The sequence below is a fragment of the Malania oleifera genome, chromosome 4, assembly GCF_029873635.1.
Source record: "Malania oleifera isolate guangnan ecotype guangnan chromosome 4, ASM2987363v1, whole genome shotgun sequence".
Taxonomy (NCBI): domain Eukaryota; kingdom Viridiplantae; phylum Streptophyta; class Magnoliopsida; order Santalales; family Ximeniaceae; genus Malania; species Malania oleifera.
The window spans coordinates 112,117,221-112,134,614 of NC_080420.1; the positions used below are offsets into that span (position 1 = coordinate 112,117,221).

The window sequence follows — 17,394 nt, forward strand, 5'->3', positions numbered from 1 at the left end:
ATTTTCCAAGTTCCAAACGAGCCTAAATCTTACTTAAAATATAGGTTATTAAAAAATAATATTTTTTAATACTAGTTTAGTGAATGTTTATAAGTACATTTAATTTTTTGAATTTATTGTGATAATGGACTAGCCATATTTCATGTGAGGGTATTTTCAATCTTATCATATTTCTATTTTTTTAACCAAAGGAAAGCATAAAAAATAAATGTATTAGTGCTGCATTATATTTTTTAATATTGACTAATTGCCGTTAACATAAAATTACTTTTATTAATAAATTAGAATGTTATAAAATTTTTTATTATAATGTTATAAAATTTTTTAATAGCTGGCAGAAATTTGAGTGTTTTATTAAATAATTCAGACAGAAATTATTTTTGAAATTTATACTAAATTTTATGACATTCTTATTTTATTTTATTTATAAAAACAAATAATTTAAATCAACTGAAAGGAAAAAAGACGATTAAAAGGCCAAAGGGTCGGATCGGATAACACCAGGCAGACATGCACAGCTCACTCCTCGTCATCACTGACTCACTGTTATAATCAAATCATTTAATTTGAATTGGGGTAGGCTTAAGAGAGTTGCGCCAAGAGGTACCCGGCCACGATCATTTTGTTTGCAGCTCTCAATAGCGCACCAAGGTGGTCTTCTCCAGTTCTATCATCACTCTTCATCATCTTCATCTTCATCATGGAAGAAAATCATGAGATAGAGGTGATTCACTCATGGTCTGCTCCAAGATCTCTCAGTAGCAGCCTTATGTATGCTTTTGCTCAGGTACCCATTTCCACTTTCTCCAAAAATCTTTGTCTTTTTTAGCATTTGTTGATTTGTGTTTGGCGTTGTTTATTGCTTAACTTATTATACTTGCTGGTTTTTGGGCTCTGGTTTACTGTGTTGATGTTGAAAGAGAGCATAGATTTTGTTCGAGTTATTGTTTGATCATCAATGGTGGGCATTTGACATGTGGGTTCGATATTGTTCTGAGATTTTCGATCATTTTCTGTTTTTATAGGAAAAAAAAGGAACAGCCAGATTTAAGAGGGTCAGTGTAAAGATATGAGATGAATTTGACTGTAGCAGAGGCGCGGGGGGGGGGGGGGGGTGGGAGAACTAGAGGAAATATGAGCGCTTTGTGCATGCTGAGCTGAGCTTGAAAAATAATTAGGATTTTTTCAAGACAATTTTTCAACTTAGATGATTTATAGGGGGAGAAGCAAAGTGCAAAAGTGGAGGCCAAGGCATCATCCTCAAAGAAAGGGGATCTAAAAACCTGTGGAAACAAAGCACAAATTACATCAAAGTAGCTCTCCAATCCTGTTGAAAATCACCTAATGTTAGCACTAAGGGAGTCTTCATGGACAGGCTTGATACTGTAAAGAAATAGAAGAGAGAAAGTGTTTGAAAGAATTTTGTATTGCTCATTTATTTGCTTGTAGCTTACATGCAGTATATATAGACACATTTACTACTGATTTTCTAATATTCAAATTCAAATTCAAATTCAAATTCAAGTTTGAAGTCTTCAGAATCATATTTCTTGATCTTCAGTAGTGATTTCAGTCTTCTACACGCCTCCTCAATCTGAAGGGGAGATCACAAATATTTAGATTGGATTGAACATCTCAGAATTTCTTTGGTGGTAATGGTTTAGTTAGTGCATCTGTTAACTGATCACGACTAGAGATGAACTGAATTATTAACTGTTTGTGGTGGACTTGATCTCAAACAAAATGAAAGTCAATCTTTATGTGTTTCGTTCTTGCGTGAAACATAGGATTGGATGTGAGATAAGTGGCACCAATGTTGTCGCACCAAAGAACAGGTGGTTGTCGAATAGAAATTCCGAGTTCAGTTAGAATTGACTTGATCCACATTAGCTCGACTACAGTGTTTGCCAGTGCCTTGTATTCAGCCTCAGTGCTGCTACGGGCCACTGTTGGTTGCTGTTTACAGCGCGAGGAGATCAAGTCTTGATAAATACAATAAGCACCCACAGATCTTCTATCATCCCTATTTGCTGCCCAATCTGAGTATGAGAATGCATGAAGTTTGAAGTGTGCAGCTTTAGAGATTAGCAAGCTTGTTGAAATTGAATGTTTAAGATAGCGAAGTATTCGCTTTACGGCTTGCCAGTGTGATTCAAGCGGATTATGCATAAACTTGTTGACTTTGTGGACTGCAAAAGCCAAGTCACGCCGTGTAAGTGCTAGGTATTGCATGCTGCCGACATAGTTCTGTAAAGGCTTGCATCAGCACACGGTTTACCATATGTGGAAGTGAGATTGCAAGTAGAAGCCATTGGGCTACTGCATTGTTTGGCTTGATCCATGTTGCTATTTTTTAGCAAATCCACTATATATTTGCGCTGAGTAAGATAAAGACCTTCACTGCATCTAAGTGCTTCTACACCAAGGAGAAAGTTAAGAGGGCCGAAGTCTTTCATAGCAAATGCTTCTTTTAAACAAAGAATTACTCGGTTGATGGTAGCCGAACTTGATCCAGTGATTAATATGTCTTCCACATATAATAAAACATAAATAGTTGCTGTTTTTTTTTTTTTTTTTAAGAACAAATAGTGAAGTATTAGCTTTGCTTTCATGGAAGTGTAAGCCTTTGGCGACTAATTGAGCTTTATGATGCTCAGTAGTCCCATTAGCTTTTCTTTTAATTTGGTAAGCCCAACGACATTCCACAACATTTGTACCTGGTGAGTGTGGAACTAAGGACCAAGTACCATTTTGCAGCAATGCATTAAATTCTTTGTTCATAGTTTCTCGCCAAAGAATTGATTTTGATGCTTCAGTATAAGAGCTCGGTTCTACAGTTGTGATGGATCTTTCGGCTAGCAATGCTTGAGGTAGTGGATGCCTAACATATTCATCTGATTGCTTGCGAGGTTTGTGAATATTGTTCTTTGATCTTGTTGTCATGGGATGATTGTTCGTTACAAGATTTGAAACATTGCTATGAGATGGTGAAACCGAGGGGGGCTCTGTGATTTGAAGCTGATCTGTAGTAGCCGGTGGATTGATATCTTCATCTGGATCTGGAGAAAGAGACAAGCAAGTTACAACCGCTGTGCTAATCGAAATATGGTTAGATTGCAAATCTGTGGAGCTGAGAGGAAGTGAGACATTGATATTGGGAGGAAGGGGTACAAATTGTGGCCGAGAGGGACGGGAAGTATTTTCTTTGGTGTATGGAAAAAGTGTCTCATCAAAAACCACATGTCGTGAAACATAAATCTTGCCAGTAGAAAGATCAAGGCACTTGTACCCTTGATGACAGAGACTATAGCCAATGAATATGCATGTTTTTGAGCGGAAATTGAGTTTGATTGTATTGTAAGATCTTAGGTTAGGCCAACATGCACAACCAAAAACACACATAAAATAGAAATCAAGCATGCGGTTATATAGAATTTCATAGGGAGATTTTTGCTTCAAAACAAGTGTTGGTAGTCTATTAATAACAAATGCAGCTGTTTGAAATGCATATTCCCAGTGTAGCAATGGTAAGTTTGAGTGTGCTAACATGCTTAATCCAACTTCGACAATTTGTCGATGTTTATGCTCAATAGAACCATATTGTTGATGAGTATATGGGCATACTAGTTGATGATTAATTCCAGTTTGTGTAAAATAAGTATTCAAGCGTCGAAATTCTCCACCCTAGTCAGACTGGATGGATTTTATATTTCGTTCAAAGTGTTTTTCAACGTAGGCTTGAAACTGAAAAAAGATTGATTCAACTTAGGATTTGAATTTCATTGGAAATAACCAAACAAACTTTGAATAATCATTAAGAAAACTAACATAATATTTTCTACCAGTGGTTGAAGTTACGGGTGCTAGTCCCCATACATCACTAAAAATTAAATCTAAAGGATATGAAGAAACATGAGTTGAGTACTTAAATGGCAAGTCATGGCTTTTGGCCATTTGACATTCAGGGCACACAGAGTGCTTTTTATTGCTTTCTACTGGAAAATTGATGCATGAAAGGACTTTGTTGACAACGGGTGTGGATGCATGTCCAAGTCGATGATGCCATTCACGAAGAGAGGCACGTACAATTGAGAGAGCCTGTGAACAGCGTGTTTTGGATGTAAATTGATAGAGTCCATTACTGAGATGTCCTTGATAATGGACCTTCCCGAGTAATCCTTCACAAGAAAGAATTGGTCATAAAATTCGAAATAAACATGGTTGTCAACACAAAATTTTTGAAGAGATAACAAATTATTTTGAATTTATGGGACAAGAAGAACTTGATTAAGAACAAAGGTAGAGTTGGCCGTGGAAAGTTTAGTGGAACCAGTTTTAGAGATTTGCAGACCTTGGCCATTTCCGACTTGAACATGATCTGTACCATGATAGTCATCATTTCTGAGGTCCATATTGTTGAGATCATTGGTCACATGGTGCGTTGCACCGGTATCTGCATGCCATTCAGTTTCCCAATTTCTAGTAGGAGCAGCGACCATAGCTTGTTTAATTTTTGGTTTTGAGTCCTGATAAGAAAGATCAAAACGATGATAGCATTTGCGTGTCAAGTGGCCTGGTTTATTACAAACCTGACACATTAAGTAGTTCTGATCAGTCTTACGAGAAGTATTATTGAAACCACCATGACTTCCATGCCCCCTCCCTCGAGGACCACCTCTTCCTCGATTTGTAGAGTGTTGATATTGTCTTTGTGCAACATTGACAGACGTTGGTAGAACTGGAGATGAGAGCTGATGTTGAGAAAGACGAGCCTTTGTTAGCAAAAGAGAATAAATTTCTTCTATTGTAACCTTGTCGGTGCGAGCAAAAATTGAGGCTACAAAGCTATCATATTCGTGACTTAATCCTGTTAGCACATAAGTGATAACATCTTCACAAGTCATAGGTTGTCCTACAACAACTAATTCATCGGTGAGTTTCTTAATGAAAAGAAAATATTCGGTGGCAGACTTGCTGCCTTTTGTTGCAATTGCAAGCTGTGTGCGAATTTGCATAGTCCTTGCACGAGACCTTGAGGAGAAATTTTCGTCTAGTGCATGCCAAACAACATAGGAAGTAGTATAATTTACTACTTGAGCAAGTACCCTTTCAGTGAGGGAGGACATTAGTGTACTGAGAATAAGATTATCCTGGCGCATCCAGTGAGAGTAGGTAGGATTTGGTGTTTCAGATATAACACCACTATCAGGATGAGATATAGAGATGGTGTGGGGAGGCTTGGGCATGGTACCATCAATATATCCAAAGAGGTCTTGACCACGAAAGTAAGGCACTATTTATGTTTTCCAAAGAATGTAATTTTCGGGATTTAGTTTGACAGTGCCCACATTGGACATAATTCAAATTCAAATTCAAATTCATATTCAAATTCAAGTTTGAAGTCTTCAGAATCATATCTCTTGATCTTCAACGGTGATTTCAGTTGAAATCATTTGATCTTTAACAGATACACAGGGGTGAACACCAACCTGACCCAAAATCTTAAAGCCTATTGTGTCTTGAGCCCAATCATGTATATAAGCACACATCTTCCACTCCATTTTTTCAATGTCGAACAAACTTACGAGTGAAATTCCCTACAATCTCTCCCTCACTCGTGAGTTCTAATAGTTCCTTCTTGAACAGAAAATCATTACTTGTCATGCAACCAACTAGGAGCTATTACTCGATCATGGGAAAGAGCATGAAAGCATAAAAGCCCACTCATCTACAGGGTTAGCATTCGTAGGATCCACCACTCCTCTTCTATGGGATCAACATCCGTAGGAACAGATGCATGGACACTCAAATCCAATTCGAACCATCGGCTCTGATACCACTTGTTAACACTAGGGGAGTCCTCATAGGCAGACTTGATATATATGGGTGAGCACCAATAAATGTTTAAGTCTATTGTGTTTTGAGCCCAACCATGTATATAAGCACCCATCTTTCACTTTATTTTTTTCAATGTGGGACAAACTCACTAGTGCAATTCCTAACAATCTCTTCCTCGTTCGTGAGTTCCAACGACTCTTCCTTGGACGAAAATCATTACTTGTCATGCAGCTAACTAGGAGCTATTACTCAACCATGGGAAAGAGCATGAAAGCATGAGAGTCCACTCATCTACAGGATTAGCATTTGTAGGATCCACCACTTCTCTTCAACGGGATCAACATTTATAGGAACGCATGCATGAGCACTCAAACCCAATACGAATCATCAGCTCTGATACCACTTGTTAGCACTAGGGGAGTCCTCATGGGCAGACTTGATACAAATGAGTGAGCACCAATTTGAACCAAAAGTTTAAGTCTATTGTGTCTTGGGCCCAATTATGTATACAAACATTTTTCACTCTATTTTTCTCCAATATGGGACAAACTCACAAGTGGAATTTTCAATAACCTCCAAAACACTTAAAAGAAAAGGCTCAAAGCAAAGCTATTAAAAGCACTTTATCCCAAAACAAAAGAGGAGTGTACTTAGCCTGGAAAATCACCTCATTCCCTTTACTCCACCATACTCAAAGAAATGCAAACCAAGTAGTCCTCCGCAATATCTTGTTCTTTTTCATTTCTCCTCGATGTATAAGCCCGTCCTTTTATGACCTTCCATATTAACCAAACACAGCCACTCCTCACCAATAACACGAAACAAATAGTCCTTGCAATGGCCTAGCAACCTTACAACGGAAAAAAAGAAGTGGGCTTTACCATCATGTGAAGACTTGCACATCACAGACACATGCACTAAAAGCCTTACTCCTTGTTTTTAACAAATCATTAGTTTCTTTCTTGAGGTGAATGCTTTGACATTTGAAGGAATCTTTGCATATAAAAATTTTTTTGTCCAAAGAGAGTGAGAGAAAGTAGGAGAAAAGGATACTTTCAAGAAATTCATGAAGAGACATTTACTATAAAAAAAACTAGGAGTACCCTTGTACTAGATCTTCACATCTTATATAGAATGAAGTGTTAAGAGAGTAAGAATCTCCACTAAGGGGTAGTTTGGTTCATGGTGTCTTTCAACATTCTTGGCAATATCATGCTCATGGCATTTGGTTCCCATCTTTGTTTTGGGGTTGGAAGGTAATGTGGCGGTATCTCACATTCTCTACAAATGAAGGATTCCCACAAAACATGGAAATCTTATTCCCGTGGCATCCTATTTTTGAGAATAAATTGCCTCAACTATTTTGACCCATAAGATACTAATGCTTCAACAATATAGATTATAGAATAATTTCACTTATTGAGTAATTTCACACTATTATTATATTTGTAATGAATATTATAATAGAAATAGTAAAAATATAAATCAATAAAAAATGAAAGTAATATTCTTATCATGTTCATACATAAATCAAGGGTGTAACAGTAATCTTCTTGAAATGCCTACTAGGATTACCATGTTGAATCTTGTGTACATCCTGGACAATGCGAACCAACCAAAAATATTCCCATAAGGTGTCCCATTCTTGGATATGTCATTCCATGAGAATATTTTTTAATCTAGCGAACTTAATGACACCTAAATAAGCAAGCTCTTGCAATTCCTATCATTAATATTTCTGAAGAAAAGAAAATCCCAAGAATTAGAGCCCCATCCAAGGAATGGAAAGAAGACACTAGAGTATTATGGAGGTATGGGAGCTCTATAAAGCTATGGATAAAGGAAAAGAAATAGATAAAGGAGCATCGTGGCCTAGGTGTCCTCTTGACAATGAATAGATTTTGTTATTATTGTAGACACCCCATTTTTGTCTGGGGCTTATATAACAAAATTTGGGTTTTTAGATTTAATTTTAGTGCCCATTTGGGTCTTTTCCTAGTCCAGTTTTGAATTTGTACATGGGTGTGTTAATACAATGAAAATGGGAAAATACAGAAAAAAACAGAATACACGGAAAATGGAAAAAAAAGAAGAGAAAGGACTAAAAATCAGAAAAATAAAAGTCTGGTGGGCTAGCATCTCCATGCTTGCAGCGCGCACACACACGAGAGTTTTTGTTAATAAATTAGAATAAAATCAACCAATTAGCTTTGAATTTGATGGACCAATTTATATTAATTGATCAATTAGACTTGATATTTGATTGATCCATTAAGTTTGATTGTTCAATCAAATTTTATTGGAAGTGCAATCCCTGGGCCTATAAATAGTGAGTTTTAGATGGCTGTAGGGGAGGACAATGGGGAGAAGGAATTGCTTACTGAAAAAGAGTTGAGGGAAATTTGGAGAGGAGTTGGTTGTTGGAAAAATATTTTGAGAGAAAATTGAATACAAAAAGGTGAGGGAAAATTGGGTGATCAAAGACTGAAGACTGAAGGGTTTGAGTTGCTGAAATTGGAGAAGACTTGGTAGTGGAGACTCAAAAGCTGGCAGTGGAGACTTAGAAGAGTTCGGGTGAAGAAAAAGCAGATTTGTAGGTTTGAAGATTTAGAAACAGAGGTTGGTTCTTTAAATTTTTGTAATTCTATTTGAATTTCTGGCATATGCTGAATTTTAATTTTGTAATTTAAATTCAAATTTAGACAGAACCTTTGAACAATAAATCAGTTTTAACTCAATTGACCAAAGAATTTCTCCACATACCCCCAATGAGCTTAGGTTTTTGACCCAGATTTGATTCGAAAACCCAAATACCCATATCCAAGAACCCGGATCTGAATGCCTAAGATCCGACCAAGGAGATTCAGGTCCAAATCCATTAACCCATTGACCCAAAGCCTCATTGGGCTTAAACCAGTTTAAAGCTCAAATCCAAACCACCTAAAAATCAAACCCAAATCTCATTGAAACCCAATCAATTCTTAAACCCAGGCCAACTGAAAATTAAATCCCAGTTCAAGTCCTAGCCTAACATTGCCTGATCCATAATAACCACGCTCAATTAAAACAAACCCAAGCCCAATCTTAGATCTAGGCCCATTCAATTTATACCCACACCAAGCCTAATTGGGCTTGATCTAAATTTGCCCAAGCTGAAAATGGGATCCTATTGGGTCTGACCCGATTAACCAAGACCCATTTGAATTTAAGCTTAGCTCAAATTAAATCAACCTAAATAAAGCCTAATTTGATTTAGCCTAGCCAGCCTAAAGCCCCATACTCCCCCAGGCCCAATTGGGCCTAACCATAAATCAACCTAAACCAAACCACTTGGCCCAAGTTTTCAATCTAACCCTAGGACCAGAACCGAACTCAACCTAACCGAGGTTAACCTGACCTTAGCCTCGATTCCCCTTGTTTGTCTCCCCAGAAAATTAAAAAAATTGAAATAAAAGAAAATAAAAATGAAAAAAAAGAAAAATTGAGAAAAAAAGGGGTTGGGTTTTTTCCTATTGATGACATGATCTTGGATCTGAAAACTCCTTGCCTATTTTGACCAAGACTTGCAAAAATGGAAAAATAGAGTGAGAATAAGAAGAAAGAAGAGAGAAATCGAGTGAGAGAAAGATCGAGACTGAGGGGAGAGAGAGAGAGAGAGGTTCGAAGAGTGAGAAAGAGATTGAGAGAGAGAAGGGAGAGAGAGAGATTCGAGCTAAGAGAGAGAGCGAGGCAAAAGAGAGAGAGAGGTGAAACAGAGAGGAGAGAGTGAGAATTGAGAGAATTTGGAAAAGGAAAAAGAAAAGAAAAGAAAAGGAAAAGAAAAAAAAAACATATATTATATTTTTTAAAAAAGTTTAAGTGGGACACGTGTCACCGTTCATACGGTGACACGTGGCGCGACAAGAATTGTGCGTTTGGGAAGCAACATGGCGCGATCTTGACCGTCCAATGTGTGTTTTTTCTGGACGATCAAATTGCTGCCACGTTAGCGATCCAAGTCAAACACACAACATCCATCGTGTTTTGCCAAGTGGTGTTGTTTGACGTCATCTTGCTGCAATAAATTTAAAAAGTAATAAGAAAAAATAAAAAATAAAATACTACGCAGCGTGTTGCCACCTTCGGCTCACACGTGGCAGCCCTTTCCTCTGACCAAGTCAACCTGGATTCACTCGGGTCAGTTTGTTGACCCTGTTCAAATCGGTTGAATCGATTTGACTTGCTCTAGAGTGTCGGTTTATTTTCTTTTTTTAAGTTTAAAAAATTAATTTTTAATTCATATTTAATTTTTAAAAATTGGGAAAATAGTAAAAAAAATCTGAAAAAGCATGAAAAATTATTAAAATATCATAAATTTGAGTTATTTTTGACTTAGATAACCAAAAAATAGGAAAAAAATAAAATACCAACAATAAATAAAAAGAAGGAAAAACTCTGTAAAAATCCTAGAAAATTGCAGAAAAATGCTAAAAAATTCATAAAAATTCTTGAAACTTTTTGAAAAAAATTTGGAAATATTTTAAAAGACTTTTTGCTTGATTTTGATGAATTTGTTTAATTATTTCATGTTTAAATATTTGTACAATTTCAATTTTGTGTGTGTGCATCCCGATGATTAAACAAAAGGTAAAGAGGAGTTTTAGACCTCAGCTATATTAGCTCTTAGTGGGGTTTATCTAATAAAGTCCCCTTATTTGGAGGTCTTATTAGACATTCCTAAATGGCACTTTTTTTTTTTTTCATTTTCTTTTTGAATTTTGAATATTTATTTCTTTATTAAGGAGTTAATTGAGAACCATTTGAATCAATTTAGGAATGATTCATAATTAATTAGGTACCGTTCGTAGAACGGGTGTATAGGGAGTGCTAATACCTTCCCCTCACATAAATGTACTCCTAAACCCAACTCTGGTAAAAGCAGACCGAGAATACTGGTTCTTTGGCCTTAGGATTAGCCTAGAGACCAATCAACGAGTAGTAATTAGGTGAACTAACCGCACTTAGGAAATTAACAGGTTAGTGGTGACTCCATCAAACCATTATTATTGTCACCCCTTGCCATTTCAGACCTTTCTGTGGGATGTTGCGACAATTATTATTGTTAGAGGTTATATATGTCTTTCACTATTATTATTATTGAATGTGTTAGTATGCTAATTAGTGAGAGTTAGTAAGGGTATTATTTTCATTATAATGTATTTAATTTGTATTATAAATAGAGGAAGAGACCTATCTTCAAGTTAGGTCATTCATTTTAATCAAAGCTTAACGTGCTATTAGAGGGCGATCCAACCTAAACCCTATTCTCCTTAGCCGTTGTCGGAAAACACGATTCCCACGGCTGTTCTTTCTAAATCCACCTCCATCCTATATTATTTCGTAAATCCAATCATATACCCATAAATAGAAGGTGACGACTCACCCCACAAAACCCCATCGCCAGAGGACACCCCATGCACCCTTATGTGCCGGCCAAATGCTGGCAGGGCTGACCCCATGCGCTGGCCCATGAGTGAAGTTCCGGCCACTTTTTTCTTCTTTTTTCCTCTGCCATGCTCTGATTCGTTCTTTATGCTATATTATCAAGCTGTTAGGCCAGTTTTTCAACCTTTTTCAACCATGCACGTGCGGTATTCCGTTCACTTCTGTTCAGGGTTTGTGAAGGTTTATTTGTGAGTTTTTTGGAGCCATGGCAGCGTTCATATGTTCAGTTGTGAGGCCGTGGCAGTGCTATATCTATCTGTAAGTTGTTCACCTCGTCCATGGTTGTGTTGGTGCTTCACATAGTTTGTGATTGTCCTGATTATTGATTGTTCTTCTTTTTTTTTTTTGGAGTAGTTGCTGATTTGTGAGTGCTGTGGCAGTGCTATATCCGTCGGTGAGTTGTTCACCTCGTCTGTTGTTGTGTTGGTGCTTCACATAGTTTGTGATTGTCCCGATTAGTTTTGATTGTTCTTCTTGTTTTTGGTGTGATTGTTGATTTGTGAGTGTTGGTATGGAATCTATGAATCCGAAAAATTTGTTTCCTACATCTTTGCTACAAATAAAAGCTCAAAAATTGGATGGAAATAACTTTGTTCAATGGTCTAAAGCTGTTCGGATTTATTTAGCAATATTAGGGAAATCTGACCACTTGCTCCAATTTGATTCTTCTGATGAGAAGAGAAAAGATGTGTGGGTTCAGGAAGATTCCTTGATTGTTTCCCTTTTATGGAATTCGATGGAGCAAGGACGTGTATGCATCTAGATACGTGCAAGGAGATTTGGGATTATGCCAAAATTCTTTAATCTAGTAACATTACACGTATGTATGATTTATTTTAGAAATACTTTCAGTTACAACAAGGAGATAGGAGTATTGCAGATTATTTTGGAGGGATGAAGTGTATTCATGAGGAGCTTAATGTCGTGCAACCTATAACTGTTGACGTTCGTGAGATGAAGAAGTAGAGGGAGCAGATGACAATTCTTTATGTTCTAATAGGCTTGAGACTGGAATTTGAGGCAGTTCGGTCTTAGAAATTCAGTAATGCCTAGCTGCCATCATTTTCCGATGTTTATTCTCGTGCCCTTCGTGCTTCCTTTAGCACGCATTCCCTTGCTCTTGCATATGGATTTGAGAGGAGGACCTTTGCTACACAGGTTGAATCTAGTTCTCTACCAAATAACCACAAAAGTTATCGAGGTGGTTTGAGTGGTTGTAGTGGTAAAGACAGACGAGGCAGAGGTACCCCTCGCAAGTGCACTCATTGTGGACAGAATAATCATACCATTGAGCGGTGTTGGATCTTCACAACAAACCTTCACATGTTGCCAATGCAGCCACCATTGACTTCACACCTTTGGGGGCAGCCAATGCAGCCACCATCGACTCCACACCTTTTAGGTCGAGTGGGGAGCAACGTACGATATCTATGTTAGAGGAAGAGTATACCAAGTTCCAGCAATATCAAGCGTCACTTCAAGCTTATCTTCCCATTTCATCTCTTGCCTAAACAGGTTATCACATAGTATGCCTGTCATCGAGTATTTATCGTCCTAGTCCTTGGGTCATAGACTCTGTTGCCACTGATCATATCATAGGTATACCTAGCTTTTTCTCCACTCTTTAATGTCCTGCAAATTTACCTTGTGTTACTTTTGCTGATGGATCTACAACTGCAGTCAAGGGAATTGGGATTGTAAATCCCACTTCTTCTATTTCTCTTCCTTCGATTTTATATATTCCCAAATTTCATTTCAACCTTATGTCTGTTAGCAAAATTACTTAATCCATGAATTATTCAGTGACATTCTTCCTTGATTCTATGGTTATTTAGGATTTGAAGGCGAGGAAGACGATTGGCAAAAGACATGAAGCTAGTGAATTCTATCACTTTGAGCCATTATCTCCTTTTACTGCCCGCACTGCTGCTACCACACCTTTTCAAATTCATTGTCGCCTGGGTCATCCTTCATTGGAAAAGTTAAAATGTCTTGTTCCTAGTTTGAGCTCTGTGTCTAGTCTCAATTGTGAGTCTTGTCAGTTGGGAAAGCAACATTGTGTTTCTTTCGCTTCCCGAGTCAATAAACGGGTTGCAAGCCCTTTTATGGTAGTTCATTTCGATGTCTGGGGTCCTAGTAGGGTTGTTCTGAGTTATTTCACGTATTTTGTTCCTTTTGTTATGAAATAAAACTCAATTTGGTTTGCTAGTTCAAATACTTCGAAGTGACAATGCTAAAGAGTTTTTCAGTGCACAATTCACTACTTATATGACTCAGTTTGGTATTGTTCATCAATCATCTTGTGGCCACACTCCTCAACAAAATAGGGTTGCAGAATGGAAAACTAGACATTTGAAATCACTCGCACCTTTATCAAATCCATGTACCTAAAGTGTTTGGAGTGATGCTATACTTACCGCTTGTTATCTAATCAACCAAATGCCATCCTTTGTTCTTAGTGGCAAAATTCCCTACTCCATTCTCATTCCTAATTCACCTTTATTTTCTCTTCCTCGTATATTTGGTTGTGTGTCCTTTGTTCATCAACTAACTCTTGGGGTGGATAAGTTGGATCCTGTGTTATAAAATGTGTTTTTATGGGCTACTCATATTCTCAAAATGGATATTGTTGTTATAGTCCTGTGCTGCATTGCTTCTTTGTTTCTAGCAATGTTACCCACTTTGAGTCTACACCTTACTATACCTAGTCACTAAGCGTTTCTAAGTTCAGTGAGTTTCTTCCTTTGCCTAATCTTCCAGATTCTACGTTGCTGTCCTTGCCCAACCAACCATCTGAGTCTCCATGTAGTTCGAGTCCTTGTCATCATCTTGATCATCCTAATTTGTAGGTGTATTCACGATGGTAGCTTCAATGAGGAGAGTGCCCTTTAGCTTCTATTACCATGCTTTTGGTTTCCTTGTCTGATCATACTTCCTATGATGTTGATCCTCCTATTGGTGTTTGGAAAAGTAAATGCACATGTACTCAACACCCCATTTCCAACTATGTTTCTTATGACTCCTTATCACCGTCCTATTATTGTTTTGTTATTGCTCTATCGTCTACTACCCTTCCTAAATTTGTTTCGGAAGCCTTAGCCCATTATGGGTGGTGGGATGCTATGGTTGAAGAGATGAATGCTTTACATGAATATGGTACTTGGGACTTGGTATCTCTTCCTCTTGACAAGTTTGTGGTTGGGTATCATTGGATTTACATTGTGAAAGTCAACCTTGATGGTTCTGTGGCTCATCTAAGACCCGTGTTGTTGCTAAGAGATACACTAAGGTGTATGGTCTGGATTATTCTGATACTTTTTCTTTGGTTGCCAAAATTACATCAGTACGTCTGTTTGTCTCCTTGGCTACCACTTGTCAGTGGCCTCTGCATCAGCTAGATGTGAAAAGTTCCTTCTTACATGGTGACCTTGAAGAGGAGGTTTATATGGTGCAACCACTTGGGTTTGTTGCTCAGGGGGAATCAAGCTTAATTTGTCGGCTCAAGAAGGATTTATATGGTTTAAAACTGTCTTCTAGAGCATGGTTTTGTCATTTCAGTGTTGTTGTACTAGAGTTTGGTCTTTGACAGTGTGCTTGGATCATTCTATGTTTTATCGCCAAACTTCATCGGGTAGGATCCTTCTTGTTGTTTATGTGGATGATATTGCTATTATAGGTGACGATGATAAAGGTATTCAAAGTCTCAAACTTTTTCTATGTACTAAGTTTCAGACCAAAGATTTGAGACCGTTGAAATACTTCTTGGATATAGAAGTATCTAGATCTCGTATTAGAACTGTTGTATCATAGAGGAAGTATGTTCTTGATTTGTTGGATGAAACTGGCTTGTTGGGATCTAAACCGGTTGATACACCGGTGGATCCTAATAGCAAGTTAATGTTTAATATGAGTGATTTGCTACCTAATCCTGGACAACAACATAAACTTGTTGGAAAGTTGAATTATCTCATAGTTATCCTGTTGGATGTATCTTTGGCAATAAGTGTTATGAGTAAATTTCTAGATTCTTAGAGGTCAAGTCATTGGGACGTAGTAATTAGCATCTTGAGATATCTCAAAGGTGCACCTGGGAGAGATCTTTTACATCGTGATTAAGGTCACACTTATATCCGTGGATATATAGAAGCAAGTTAGGCTTGATCGCCTTCCAATCGGATATCCACCACCAAGTATTGTATCTTGGTTGGTTGTAATTTGGTTTCTTGGAAGAGTAAGAAACAAACTGTGGTGGCGAGGTCAAGTGTTGAATCAGAATATAGAGCTATGGCTCACACTGCTTGCAAACTTGTCTGGTTGAAGAATATGTTGGAAGAATTGGGTTTTCCGCATTCTTAGCCTATGAAGTTGATGAGTGATAGTCAAGATGTTCTTCATATTGCCTCCAACTCGGTCTTTCATGGGTGGGCGAAGCACATTGAAGTTGATTGTCACTTTGTTGGGGAGAAACTTGTGCAGAAGCTCATTACAACCCGCTTATGTGAAGTTGGACGTGCAACTTGCTGATTTGTTTACCAAAGCGTTGGGGGGTGCTCGTGATAAATTCATTTGTAACAAGCTAGGACCATATGACATTTATGCTCCAGCTTGAGGGAGAGTGTTAGAGGTTATATATGTCTTTTAGTATTATTATTATTGAATGTGTTAGTATGTTAATTTGAAAGAGTTAGTAAGGGTATTATTGTCATTAGAATGTATTTAATTTGTATTATAAATGTAAGAAGAGACCTATCTTCAAGTTAGGTCATTCATTTTGATCAAATCTTAACAATTATTATTATTATTATTATTATTTTAGTCTAATGTGTAGAATCATGCCCACTCTATTCTCTACATAGTCGGTCAAGATTATCTCGAGACATTCATGTAGTATTGAAGTGTGGGATAAGGTCCTTGTATTGATGGACTTGAGGCTTGATATCTGTTGTTGGCCCACAACCTAACAATTTCAGATTTTAGGTAAAGTGGTAATTTAACAGATGGCATGCAAACATTTACGCAAGATTTTTTTGTTCTTGGAGAGGTAAATTTAGTACTTTGAGAAATCTTTCCATTGAGGAAGTCTTGAGTTTTTTTTGATAAGGTTCTTTGGAGAATAAGTTTTGGTTTTCAATGGAGGAGATAGCTTCAAGGTTGCTTATCTTTGACTATTTTTTAGTTGTCAAGGATGATCCTAAGACTTGTTTCCACCTTGTAAAGGGGTGCAGGTGATCTTTTTATCACCTTTCATTTTTACCTTGGTTTTTGATGTCTTTAGTAGGATGATCAATAGGGCAGTTGATAGTAGGATTGACTGGTGTCCTAATTTGAGAAATGGTTATGAAGAAATTGTGTACGTGTCATCTTACCATGTTAGTGTTTTTTTCCCCACATGATAATATGAGCTTGTAAAATCGAAACAAAAAAATTATCTCCTCAATGATTGTTAATAGATTTTATATAAATTAAAAAAATTCTAATCAAATCTATTATTGTTTTTAAAAAGCATTTTGTATGGATAAATTTAAAAATATCAAGTTAATATATTTTGTTTAGCATCAAATGACAATCATGATAGTAAGTATGGAATGATTGGTAATTTTGTGAATAATTAAAATACGAGCCATCAAGTGCAAAAATTATTAGTCTATATATATAAAATATTAAATAATAGTATTTTAATAGATTTTCTTAAAAATAAAATATTACAAAAAGAAAGTAAGGACATTTCTTTTTTCGATAGGTATAGGAATAGGAATAGTTTGTATGGACATTCATAAATATAAATGTTTGTCTTAATTAAATTGTATATATATATATATATGCGTGTGTGTGTGTGTATTTGTTGCATGGAAAGAAAAGAATAATCTTGCAAGCTTTTTAGCTAATAACTTTTAAAAAGCACATATTGTAATGTTCCATTCAACATATACTACTAAAAAAATGCCTAAATTGAAGAAAAAATTATTATCCAAAAAAGCTAATATGATAAAAATTAATTACTATTTACGAGGCAGTAAAATTGACTCAGTGGTAAAATTGGAAGTAGGTTAACTAAGTATATTTGGATAATTG

The 17,394-nt window shown here is 36.8% G+C and overlaps 1 protein-coding gene across 3 annotated transcripts in view; it reads left to right on the plus strand.

Annotated features, from left to right (window-relative positions):
- The first annotated feature begins 457 nt into the window (after positions 1–457).
- The window catches only part of LOC131154564 (branched-chain-amino-acid aminotransferase-like protein 1), an 83,551-nt gene continuing 66,614 nt past the window's right edge, over positions 458–17,394 (plus strand). For 2 of the 3 annotated variants that reach the window (XM_058107404.1, XM_058107403.1), the window contains exon 1: positions 534–787. In XM_058107404.1, the coding sequence (XP_057963387.1) occupies positions 701–787 (87 nt within the window). In that variant the 5' untranslated portion in view covers positions 534–700. Of the gene's footprint in view, positions 788–17,394 lie in introns of all 3 variants that reach the window. The other variant, XM_058107402.1, reaches the window with a different exon arrangement.